Genomic DNA, 13,727 nt, shown 5'->3' with positions numbered 1-13,727 from the left:
GGCACACCTGTATTTGGGGAGTTTCTCCCATTCTTCTCTGCAGATCCTCTCAAGCTCTGTCAGGTTAGATGGGGAGTGTTGCTGCACAGCTATTTTCAGGTCTCTCCAGAAATGTTCGATCGTGTTCAAGTCCGGGCTCTGGCTGGGCCACTCAAGGACATTCAGAGAAGCCACTCCTGCGTTGTCTTGGCTGTGTGCTTAGGGTCGTTGTCCTGTTGGAAGGTGAACCTTTTCCCCAGTCTGAGGTTCTGAGCGCTCTGGAGCAGGTTTTCATCAAGGATCTCTCTGTACTTAGCTCCGTTCATCTTTGCCTCGATCCTGACTAGTCTCCCAGTCCCTGCTGCTGAAAAACATCGCCATAGCATGATGCTTGCACCACCATGCTTCACCGTAGGGATGGTGCCAGGTTTCCTCCAGACGTGATGCTTGGCATTCAGGCCAAAGAGTTCAATCTTGGTTTCATCAGACCAGAGAATCTTGCTTCTCATGGTCTGAGAGTCTTTATGTGCCTTTTGTCAAACTTCAAGCGGGCTGTCATGTGCCTTCCGTCTGGCCACTCTACCATAAAGGCCTGATTGAAGGGAGTGCTGCAGAGATGGTTGTCATTCTGGAAGGTTCTCCCATCTCCACAGAGGAACTCTAGAACTCTGTCAGAGTGACCATCAGGCTCTTGGTCACCTCCCTGACCAAGGCACTTCTCCCCCGGTTGCTCAGTTTGGCCGGGCGGCCAACTCTAGGAAGAGTCTTGGTGGTTCCAGACCTCTTCCATTTAAGAATGTTCTTGGGGACCTTCAGTGCTGCAGAAATGTTTTGGGACCCTTCCCCAGATCTGTGCCTTGACACAATCCTGTCTCGGAGCTCTACGGACAATGTCTCCGACCTCATGGCTTGGTTTTTGCTCAGACATGCACTGTCAACTGTGGGACCTTATATAGACAGGTGTGTGTGCCTTTCCAAATCATGTATAATCAATTGAATTTACCACAGGTGGACTCCAAGTTGTAGAAACATCTGAAGGATGATTAATCGAAACAGGATGCACCTGAGCTCAATTTCGGGTATCATAGCAAAGGGTCTGAATACTTATGTAAAGAAGTTATTTCTGTTTTTCATTTCTAAATTTGCAAAAAATCTAAAACCTATTTTCGCTTTGTCATTATGGGGTATTGTGTGTAGATTGGCTGTAACGTAACAACGTGGAGAAAGTCAAGGGGTCTGAATACTTTCCGAAAGTACTGTAGGTAGGCGTAGAGTGACTAGACAACAGGATACATAATAAGCAGCAGTGTATGTGATGAGTCAAAATAGTTGGTGCAAAAGGGGGTTAATGCAGATAGTCTATATAGCTATTTGGTTAACTATTGGGCAGTCTTATGGCTTGGGGGTAGAAGCTGTTCATGGTCCTGTTGGTTCCAGATTTGGTGCATCGTTACCACTTGCCGTTCGGTAGCAGAGAGAAGTGTATGACTTGGGTGGCTGGAGTCTTTGACACATTTTAGGGCCTTCCTCTGACACCGCCTGGTATAGAGGTCCTGGATGGCAGGGAGCTCAGCCCCGGTGATTTACTTGGCTGTACGCACTACCTTCTGTAGCGCCTTGCAGTCAGATGCCAAGTAGTTGCCATACCAAGAGGTGACGCAGCCAGTCAAGAGACTCTCAATTGTGCAGCTGCATAACTTTTTGAGGATCTGAGGGCCCATGTCAAATCTTTTCTACCGTACTTACTGTGATGATCATGTCAGGTCACACTTTGAGCTAGTATTGAGTAAGTGTTGAATGATTTGATTGAGTATGGAATAGGCTAAATGTGGAATAATCTGACAGAGGACCACTGTGTCCATCTACCTTTGCTGCAGCAGCCTCAGCTGAGCTCACCACCCACAACACCTCCTGCTGCTTAGGTAGGCAGTAGCCTTGGTGGCCCAGGGCTGTGGCACACAACAGAACATGGACAGAGCATCTGGCCATGGTCAAACACTAAAGTTTTGCTTTTGCTTGCAGACCGGTCAAATAGTATTTTAGTCACCTGTCTGGTGTATGACCCAAAGGGAGAGGGCGATTGAAAAATATTGTTTTGGGTGGATGCGATGTCGCCACTTCCGCTGGGTGTTTCGACAGAGGGAGAGAGAGAGCGACGAGCAGCAAAGGAAACACCCTTTGAGAGGAAACGCCCGTTCAGAGGCTCCACGCTGCACTTCCTGGTGTAGAGGCAGTGTGCTGACATACACAGAATCAATGGCTGAAGTACTGACATGCAGACTGTCTCACTGTGTAACATGGAGGGAAGATCTGTCCACTACTCCTCTCGCTTTTAGAAAGGAGCAATTCTGGTCACGAGGTAAATAGCGCCCAGGGAATAGTGATTTGACGGTGTGAAGACTGTAAGATCAGCCAGGCAGGAAGGAGTAACGCCGCATAATTCAGGGCAGGGTTGGGGCAGCTGGGAAGGGGGTCTTAATACATGGCCCCAATTTCACGCCAATGTGGCTGACAGTACCGTTAGATTAGGTGGGTAGATTGATAGTCAGGGAAGTCATCATTATGTCATCATGGCTGAAATATGCAAGTTGATAAAATCAATGGCCGTTTGTCAGAGCCTCATGCGAAGTGTCCATCGTAACAAGCGTACCAGTGGTGAAACATGCACAGGCTACCGTCGATGTTTTCAGAGACATTTCCTAGATTTAGAGAACATGCATGAGTTTTCTGATTTGTTTAACAACAGGTTACTCTGCAAAAAGGGCTGTCAAAGCTAACATGTTAATTACAGTTACCTTTTAACGGTGTTAGTTTTTTCAATCTTTTTTAAGCACAACGCACTCTGTCCTTTCTTTAGATAACAGTTCAAACTTAATTTGCACAGAAGTAGTTACCCAGTTATGCTAATGTTAGCTAGCTAACCAAAAACAAGAATGTTTAGAATGCCTAGATTCAGCAACTAATTTCCCACAATGATTTTAATCAGAACTTAACTTCCATTCCATTTAGCTACTGTTTTTGTTGTAGTTCTCAGGTCAAAAGATTAAAGCAAAGGATCCCAATTCTAGTACAGGAGCAGCTTGTGACTATTAGGGCTGTGGCAATTATCCAAATGGACACGGATATTGTCAATGTTTTGAGCATGTAAAGCATCATAATGCATCTTTCAAAATTACCTTTGATATACCTAATGAATATAACACAGGTTTGGTGACAATCCTGTCTCAAAATGGACCGCTTGGAACTTTTGGAAAGGAAGCTTCTCCTCCCGACCGTGCCATTCTGCTTGTAAAATGATTACCAACTTTATCCACTTAATGTAAAAATGAAGGACTGCGATTGAGTAAACTGTCTTAGGGATGTAACGATTCACTGATAGGCATCGGTCCCCGGTTCAAATGTTTAAGATATGACTGCATCCAAATGAAGCATGCATCATCAGAAAACCAATTTTAAAACGTTAAGAATCGCCAGATCACTGTTTTTTTACTCGTATTGTTTTACTCCGAAAATAACTTATCTGTTGTGACAGAGTTGATGCATCCTCTCCTTCAGTTCAGTAGCCTATCAAGCTTTTATGCATGTTACTGCGTAGGACTGTCATAACTGTGCGCACAGTGCGGGAGACACAGCTGCTCGCGCCAAAGAGAGGTAGGCCTATCCCTTTTCTAATAGGCTATTCGTACATCTGCGCTGCACCTTTAGCGTTCAGATGCTTGTAAAATGGCTTTCGCAATGTCAATTCTTAGACTTTATTAGTTGAGTTCAACCAATGTAATTTGCTGGGTCATTGTTACCAAATGTGCTGTAGAAAATTATGTTTTACCGGAGTTGTGTAGCCTACTGGAGTGGACGCAACTAGGGCTGTGGCGGTCACAAAATTTAGTCAGCTGGTGATTGTCAAGCAAATAACTGTCGGTCTCACGTTAATTGATCGTTGATTAACATGTACAGTGAGGGGAAAAAGTATTTGATCCCCTGCTGATTTTGTACGTTTGCCCACTGACAAAGACATGATCAGTCTATAATTTTAATGGTAGGTTTATTTGAACAGTGAGACAGAATAACAACAACAAAATCCAGAAAACGCATGTCAAAAATTTTATAAATTGATTTGCATTTTAATGAGGGAAATAAGTATTTGACCCCCTCTCAATCAGAAAGATTTCTGGCTCCCAGGTGTCTTTTATACAGGTAACGAGCTGAGATTAGGAGCACACTCTTAAAGGGAGTGCTCCTAAACTCAGTTTGTCACCTGTATAAAAGACACCTGTCCACAGAATCAATCAATCAATCAGATTCCAAACTCTCCACCATGGCCAAGACCAAAGAGCTCTCCAAGGATGTCGGGGACAAGATTGTAGACCTACACAAGGCTAGAATGGGCTACAAGACCATCGCCAAGCAGCTTGGTGAGAAGGTGACAACAGTTGGTGCGATTATTCACAAATGGAAGAAACACAAAATAACTGTCAATCTCCCTCGGCCTGGGGCTCCATGCAAGATCTCACCTCGTGGAGTTGCAATGATCACGAGAACGGTGAGGAATCAGCCCAGAACTACACGGGATGATCTTGTCAATGATCTCAAGGCAGCTGGGACCCTAGTCACCAAGAAAACAATTGGTAACACACTACGCCGTGAAGGACTGAAATCCTGCAGCGCTCGCAAGGTCCCCCTGCTCAAAGCACATATACTCAACTCGCCGTGTTTGGAGGAGGAGGAATGCTGCCTATGACCCCAAAAACACCATCCCCACCGTCAAACATGGCGGTGGAAACATTATGCTTTGGGGGTGTTTTTCTGCTAAGGGGACAGGACAACATCACCGCATCAAAGGGACGATGGACGGGGCCACGTACCATCAAATCTTGGGTGAGAACCTCCTTCCCTCAGCCAGGACATTGAAAATGGGTCGTGGATGGGTATTCCAGCATGACAACGACCCAAAACACACGGCCAAGGCAACAAAGGAGTGGCTCAAGAAGAAGCACATTAAGGTCCTGGAGTGGCCTAGCCAGTCTCCAGACCTTAATCCCATAGAAAATCTGTGGAGGGGGCTGAAGGTTCGAGTTGCCAAACGTCAGCCTCAACCTTAATGACTTGGAGAAGATCTGCAAAGAGGAGTGGAACAAAATCCCTCCTGAGATGTGTGCAAACCAGGTGGCCAACTACAAGAAACGTCTATAGAAATGTTGCGCAACATGAGCTCATGGGCTCATGAAGTGTTTGATTAGATTTTCAATGACATTTGCATTGATGTCAGAGTGATTAGAGGGACAATCGAGTGCTGAGTACCAGGCAGTTAGCAAGTTTGGTAGGCTTCTAATGACCATCAGAGCTTGGAGAAGCCTAATTACCATGACTAAACAGTCATGTGGAATTTGACTGCCTTCATGACTCGTGACCGCCAGTGTGGCGGTAATACGGTCACCGCAACAGCCCTAGACGCAACTCACATCCAACTGCTGATTGGGGTTTTCAATCATTCAGATTTTATTTAGATTATTCAGGTTCACCATAAGAAATAGTTTTGGTAGTTTTGCTTTAAAAAATCAGTGTTTGGTCATTTTTATATGAACAGGATCATTTCATAAAGGACAGCAATAATTTTTGCGAGCTGCGCAAGGTCGCATTCATTGGTCGGAGTGGGAGAAGCTCTCTGTAAAATTCCAAATAGTCTAAACCATTCACTTTTGAGACTGGGTAAAATCCAAAACTGCATTACATTAATTGGCTAAATTCCTTATAATTTCTAAAGATAAATAGTGACATAGTAGCATACTAGCTCAAGTCATTTTTGCAGATTAGAGATGTTAAGTTAATCAGTGGGTGATGGTGATTTCAGATTAAAAGTGGGTGGACAAAAAGCATAAATTGCCCCCACCCCTAATCTGATAGTGGGATGGTAGATGCTCAGTCTGCTATATGGCTCAGCTCAGGTGCCTACACACACACACACACACACACACACACACACACACACTGAGGGCCACTCCGCTTAGGGAAGTCATCTCAGAGAGGTCCAGTTTCTGAGCTCCCATCAGCAGCAGATCAATTTAAAATAGAAAAAGGAATGTGTTCATGTAACAACAACAAAATTGTGTATCGTATCCAGCTGAAACTCTTTAATTCGTTCCCCTAATCAAACCGAATCGCACTGAATCCTTTCAAATGAAGATTTATTGTTCCTGTATCGTATCGGAGCCCATTTATCGAGATGAGTATCGAATCGTTCTACTTGAAAATAAAGTTGAACCCCCCCCCAACGATAATACAATCATTGTGCCAGCACTAGTTACTAGTTCATGTTGAACATTGATAAGAAGTAGCCTAGGCTAAATCTAATAGCTGTAGCTATGATATTTTATATCAGACGTGGCTGATGTTATTTTCGTAGAATACCGTTTATTTTGTGTTTTCTTCCCCTATAATCAAAATAGATTATACCAACAACCCATGTAATTTTTTTAATTGAAGCATATTTAATTAGGGTCAAATTTGAATGATTAAAAAAATTGCCATTAATCATAATTAACTAGAGAACCATGCAATTAACTCGATTTTATTTATTTATTGTTTGACAGCCCTATCTGGAATTGATCCGTATGTCAAACAGGTGGGCACAAAGCTTTCAAAACCTGAAATTGAAAGACACTGAAATGATCGGGGATCATCACCACTTTGTTGACTCTCGGTCTAGTCTGTAATAAATGATGTATGCCAAGATTATACATTTTGAAGTCAATGACCATAAGGTAAACAGATTATGTCAGGGTTGGTTTTGGGTTAAGTGAATGGCCACTGTGTGTGTGTGGCTATCAGACCTGGGTTCAAATACTATTTCAAATATCTCAATTACTTTCACATACATTCAAATTAAGTATTCAGAAAAGACAAGTAGTGAATATTTGTATGTATTTGGAAATGCACTTGGAACGTTTAACCCAGGTATTTGAAAATAGTATTTGAAGTAAGTGTGTTGTACCAACCTTAAGAGGCTCCCAGCAGTAGCAGCAAGGTGACTGGGTCTGCGTGCCTGCTCCGCTGGGTTCTTAATGTTGTGAAGGTTACCACACCCTGTTCCCCTTCACCAAGGGGTTAATTAGCAGGTCTCCTCCCAATCGTCCTCTGCTTGTTCACTTTCATTAGGCTAATCTGGCTCTGTCCTCCCTCCGCCTCCCTCTCCTCTATCCTCCTGTGCACCAGAACATCTCCCTAAATACCCACCCAGCCTGCCTCAGTCCCCTTCCTCATGCCATGGGGAGGAGCTTCCCTCTTCTTCCCTCCCTTCAATGGTTTTCACCGACCCAATTTTGATTCAGCAGTTATCTACACTGAACAAAAATATAAACGCATCATGAAAAGTGTTGGTCCCATGTTTCATGAGCTGAAATAAAAGATCCCAGAAATTTTCCATATGCACAAAAAACATATTTCTCTCAAATTATGTGCACAAATTTGCTTACATCCCTGTTAGTGAGCATTTCTCCTTTGCCAAAATAATCCATCCACCTGACAGGTGTGGCATATCAAGAAGCTGATTAAACAGCATGATCATTATACAGGTGCACCTTGTGCTGGGGACAATAAAATGCCACTCTAAAATGTGCAGTTTTGGCACACAACGCAATGCAACACTCAGTCAAATCATTGAAACAGTTGCATGTTGCGTTTTTATTTTTGTTCAGTATATTTCCATTTTGAATCAAGCAGGTCTGTTTTTAATGGTATTTTTTTTTTATGAATAACGTTTGCGTACATACCTGGGGGTAGTAGGAAAGTGATTCGACTGCTTTGTCTCAGAACCAATATTGTGATTGGAAAGGTGGCTGAGTAATGACTATCTTATCCACTTTTATTCTGATCAAATCTATTGCTGTTATAGTTTGGGAAGTAATTGCCACTGGATGCTTTTCAAAATGAAGACATTCCTCAACAGTTTCTATGATTCATTTTTTAGGCTTCTCTATGTCAAATGGCCGTACAATGTGGAATCGGGGCTTGATACAGTAGTAAATGCTGATTTGCTTCATGGAAGAAGAAATGCCTTTAAAGCTCTGGTCCCACCTAATTTTACTTCCCTCTCCCTATGTCACTGCATTGTGCTTGAGATGGAGGCAATAGGACTGGCTGGAAAATGGGAAGTCTTCTTCCCTCCTCCTCCACCACCTCTCTAAAAATAGCCGGCTGAGAGAGAAGGCAGCAGCGTAGAGACACACTATCAGTGGGACTGCCAGCGGTTTCAACACTCCCACCACCAGAACAGAAAAAGGCCATCTCTGAATCACACCTCTGCCACCATCACAGCGCTCCCCCCACAAAGAAATATCACACTTACATCACCAATGTAGACTCCCCAAGCTGCCCCTAAATCCCACTTCTGCCACCATTTACAGAGCCCCCCTCCACTCATATTTCTGCCGCCATGGTTGGTTTCAATGCCATCTGTTTGACCTATTTGGTTTGTATTTATTCCATCTCAATTTGAATGTATTAATGGCCCTTTTTTGTGTGCATGTAACTGACTATTGTAATGGGATTTACAAACTTATTTTGTCACCACCAACATCCAATATGGTTCAATAAATACATCTTAGACATCCCTAAGCCTATTCAAGGCACCCTGTAGTTTAGAATACTCACAATAGACCCTACTACTCACCTCCCACTTTCTCTTGTAAGTGTATTTAGTTGAAATAATGACAGGTTTTTATGTAGTGGATGGAGATCTGTCTGGACGGCTTTGGTTCTGGGAAAAGGCCACACGCAGGTCATTCTAACTGGCTCTGACACCAGGGCTCTCGTCAGGGAGAAGACCAGGAGAGTTAGTGATATTACCATGACACATTTTATCAACAAGATTAGGGGGTTAAGTCTCATTGCTTAGAAGCAGACCCAGTTAGCCTGTGAGCCAATCAGGTGGCAGGTAGCTGCTGAGATGTCTCAGGTGTTTGAAGGATAAGGTATTTCATTCAGAAGGTCTCTAAGCTCTAAGGACACACGACCCATACAGAAAAGACAGCGAGAAAGGGAGGTAAGGAAAATACAGACGGGATGGTTTAAATTTTTTGCAAAACTCAGAAACTGTGATAGTCTACATAATTGGACTAAGAAATGTGGATATTAGTAGGCCAAGTGTTTCTTTAACTGTGTTGTCAATGACAAAGGTGGATGTAATGGTTTCCCCCCCAATGTTTGCACAAAACAGTTTAAAGAAATGCTTAGCTTTATATGCATTACCTATGTACATTGAAGATGGTCAGAGCTATTTCATCACTGGCTGAATTATTTTATCCCTATCTTGGTCAAACCTACGAATCGTAAAACTGGAAGCCTGTTAATGTACTAACTAAGATCAATTTTTCTTGTAAAAACCAATGGCAACTGGTTGACGATGTCAATGGGTTATTTTTTGTTTGTGGAACCAGTTGGTACAAATGTAAGATGAGCATTGTTGCATAGTGCTCGAAGGTAGCATCGGTGCTTAGCAGTCTCCATCAAACGTAGCCTTAGCCAATAATGATCTTCAACCCAGACAGTCAATATGCAGAACTTCCAACTTGTACTGTAGTATTTATCACTACACTAAGTAGCCTATATTTTTGTGTTTGTTTGTGTTTTGTCTCCAGAGAGTGAAAGTGTCAGGGCTAAGCACATTCAACAGAGGATTGGGGTCAGCGGGATAGCCACTGCTTTTAGGATCATCAGCAGGTTTTGTCTTAACTGGATTTGGCTGAAGGAGCTGAATCAACTGTGTCCCAGGATTACAGGAATGACATTGGGAGGAGAATTCTGAGCCTACTGACCAGGGCCAGAGTGTCTGAGAGCTGCGCTAGTGCTTGCCCTTGTCACCTGAGCACCTCTATGCTAGAAGTAGCTAAAAGAACCCACCAGCCTTCTCTCTTTTCGCGCTCCAGCCCTCTCCGTTTGGCAAGCCAAAGGAGGGGTATGTTCTCAATGGTTTCGCAGACTGAATGGATTTCCGCCAATGGATTTCAATTTCGCCTCAGTTGTCCAGGAATGGCTACAGGCCGCCAAATGTTTGCCTCGAGTTGGCCAGTGTATCGAGAGGGGAAGGGATGGGGGATAGAAAAATTCTGCATCATTTTTAGAAATGATGATATTTAGCACAAACTAGCTGCAGAATCCTGTTGCTAGGTAACCGTTTCAGGCTGGAGAGGACACATCTTGGTTTCTCTAGGGTTGGGATTCTGTGATTCCCAGTGACTTTGTGTGCCTTATGAATCTTTCGGGGGGATGATGTGTGATTCTGAGCAGGAATTGTCTTTGCTGTGTATTTTACAGAAGCTAGTGTATGCTGAGTCCAAATGCCGAAATGGTGAACAATTTCTTCTCAGCAGTTTAGTTCTTGGAAGTTACATGAATGTGTGATAGGAAACCGCTTCATTTTCTCCTGTCTTTCACAACACAAAGGTATTAACTTGAAAATCTAGAGGCTACCATTTAGAAATAGCAGCTGACCATAACATGGTCTGGGTTATCTGGAACATTCAACCCTACTGCCCTGAGCTTGTCCTTGATATTTCGGGAATTGCGTATTGAGCCCTTCTCAAGGATTTGGCCGCTCACTTGGTGCTCACTTGTTAGGGACCCTGTAACAGCTGTTTATTGAGCTGCCTGTGTGTACCAGACCTCGTTTCAGAGAGCGTTTGCTTGAGCCTGCCTGGAGTGCCAGATGGGTTTGTACATTTAGGATTTTTATCAGATTGCAAATACTGTTTGAACCGTGGTCTGGTAAGTAACACTAATTGCTAATAGGAAAAACTGTGTGACCAGGGTGTTGAGCTTGTCTCTCTTCTTTCTCGCCCCTCAGATCAGCACAAGTCCCGGCGGCGGAGCGAAGCACCCCATTAGCAGAGGAAAATGAGCGAACTAGACCAGCTACGCCAGGAGGCCGAGCAGCTCAAGAACCAGATCAGAGTAAGTCCTCTACAATAGTCCTCTCCCTGCCTTCTTCTCATAAATGCATTGGGAATGTCTGTGTAGTGATTTTACATAGCGCCACTAGAGGGCACTACAATTCTCGCAGATGTACCGAAAGCCTAACACAAACTTTGTTCTCAGTTGAACATTTACATTTTAGCACTTTAGAATGCAAAAATCAGCATTATCTCATCTGTGGCAATTGTGTTAAAAGATAACATACGCATGCACCTGTTTTAGTCTCAGCCAATTCTCTCGTAACGAGCTACTAGTAGGTAGCTGGATAGCCAAAGTAAGGAAACATTTTTCAGTTGTGCTAAGTTTAAACACCAAAAATAACACAATTGGACCCATGGCTTGTAGTCTAGATTGAAATGTAATTGTTTTGGGATGTTTAAACACATCTCATTTTAATAGCGTAGCCATAATCTGACAAATTAACAAAAAGTTGAACTCACAGGGCCTAGAGCCCTACCTTCCTTGCCTTTCTCACAATGCTATTGAGCCCCCCTTCCCTACTGAGCGATGACATTACTATGCGTGTTTGATGCTGTAGTATGTTTGTCTTTGCTCTTCACGACCTGCCTTTTCCCTATCCCACATATGATTCAAGGATACAGCAATGCAAACACTGAGATTCAGAATTTGTGTCTAGTGGCATGTACAGTGGGGGAAAAAAGTATTTAGTCAGCCACCAATTGTGCAAGTTCTCCCACTTAAAAAGATGAGAGAGGCCTACCATCAGTAACACACTACGCCGCCAGGGACTCAAATCCTGCAGTGCCAGACGTGTCCCCCTGCTTAAGCCAGTACATGTCCAGGCCCGTCTGAAGTTTGCTAGAGTGCATTTGGATGATCCAGAAGAGGATTGGGAGAATGTCATATGGTCAGATGAAACCAAAATAGAACTATTTGGTAAAAACTCAACTCGTCGTGTTTGGAGGACAAAGAATGCTGAGTTGCATCCAAAGAACACCATACCTACTGTGAAGCATGGGGGTGGAAACATCATGCTTTGGGGCTGTTTTTCTGCAAAGGGACCAGGACGACTGATCCGTGTAAAGGAAAGAATGAATGGGGCCATGTATAGTGAGATTTTGAGTGAAAACTCCTTCCATCAGCAAGGGCATTGAAGATGAAACGTGGCTGGGTCTTTCAGCATGACAATGATCCCAAACACACCGCCTGGGCAACGAAGGAGTGGCTTCGTTAGAAGCATTTCAAGGTCCTGGAGTGGCCTAGCCAGTCTCCAGATCTCAACCCCATAGAAAATCTTTGGAGGGAGTTGAAAGTCCGTGTTGCCCAGCGACAGCCCCAAAACATCACTGCTCTAGAGGAGATCTGCATGGAGGAATGGGCCAAAATACCAGCAACAGTGTGTGAAGACTTACAGAAAACGTTTGACCTGTGTCATTGCCAACAAAGGGTATATAACAAAGTATTGAGAAACTTTTGTTATTGACCAAATACTTATTTTCCACCATAATTTGCAAATAAATTCATTAATCCTACAATGTGATTTTCTGGATTTTCTTTTTCTCATTTTGTCTGTCATAGTTGACGTGTACCTATGATGAAAATTACAGGCCTCTCATCTTTTTAAGTGGGAGAACTTGCACAATTGGTGGCTGACTAAATACTTTTTTTCCCCACTGTATGTTTAGCTAGATTTTAGTCGGTGTGTGCTCTGGGTATATTTATAAACAGTGAGTTTGTCAAATGAGTTAGAGGAATGTGTAGTATGGTAAGGTGTGTATGTAAGTGAGATTTATCTAAATGTTTGCTGGGTGTGGTGGTCTGTTAATGAGTGTTGCGTAGGTGTGTGTCTGTAGGATAGATGTTTGTACTAGTATTTCTGGATCCTCAGTGTGTAGAGCTGCATTAAACTGCTGTTCTATTTTGTGTCTCTTACGGACCATGTATTAGCTGGGATATGTACAGTGGCTTGCGAACGTATTCACCCCCCTTGGCATTTTTCCTATTTTGTTGCCTTACAACCTGGAATTCAAATTGATTTTTGTGGGGTTTGTATCATTTGATTTACACATGCCTACCACTTTGAAGATGCAAAATATTTTTTCTTGTGAAACAAACAAGAAATAAGACAAAAAAAACAGAACTTGAGCGTGCATAACCCCCCCCCCCCCCCCCCCCCTATAAGCTTGGCACATCTAGCCACTGGGATTTTTGCCCATTCTTCAAGGCAAAACTGCTCCAGCTCCTTCAAGTTGGATGGGTTCCGCTGGTGTACAGCAATATTTAAGTCGTACCACAGATTCTCAATTGGATTGAGATCTGGGCTTTGACTAGGTCATTCCAAGACATTTAAATGTTTCCCCTTAAACCACTGGAGTGTTGCTTTAGCAGTATGCTTAGGGTCATTGTCCTGCTGGAAGGTGAACCTCCATCCCAGTCTCAAATCTCTGGAAGACTGAAACAGGTTCCCTCAAGAATTTCCCTGTATTTAGCCCCATCCATCGTTCCTTCAATTCTGACCAGTCCCTGCCGATGAAAAACATCCCCACAGCATGATGCTGCCACCACCATGCTTCACTGTGGGGATGGTGTTCTCGGGGTTTGCGCCAGACATAGCGTTTTCCTTGATGGCCAAAAAGCTCAATTTTTGTCTCATCTGACCAGAGTACCTTCTTCCACATGTTTGGGGAGTCTCCCACATGCCTTTTGGCGAACACCAAACGTGTTGGCAAATTTTTTTCTTTAAGCAATGGCTTTTTTCTGACCACTATCCGTAAAGCCCAGCTCTGTGGAGTGTACGGCTTAAAGTGGTCCTATGGACAGAT

The 13,727-nt window shown here is 43.4% G+C and overlaps 1 protein-coding gene across 1 annotated transcript in view; it reads left to right on the top strand.

Annotated features, from left to right (window-relative positions):
* LOC311148232 (guanine nucleotide-binding protein G(I)/G(S)/G(T) subunit beta-1) overlaps nt 1–13,727 on the top strand; it is a 47,288-nt gene that overhangs the window by 16,669 nt on the left and 16,892 nt on the right. Inside the window, exon 2 of the mRNA XM_084185127.1 lies at nt 10,817–10,923. Within this exon, the coding sequence (XP_084041253.1) occupies nt 10,867–10,923 (57 nt within the window). The 5' untranslated portion in view covers nt 10,817–10,866. The remainder of the gene's footprint in view (nt 1–10,816; nt 10,924–13,727) is intronic.

Source organism: Coregonus lavaretus (assembly GCF_964263955.1).
Source record: "Coregonus lavaretus genome assembly, chromosome: 20".
Classification (NCBI taxonomy): domain Eukaryota; kingdom Metazoa; phylum Chordata; class Actinopteri; order Salmoniformes; family Salmonidae; genus Coregonus; species Coregonus lavaretus.
This window is presented reverse-complemented; position numbering and strand designations above follow the sequence as displayed.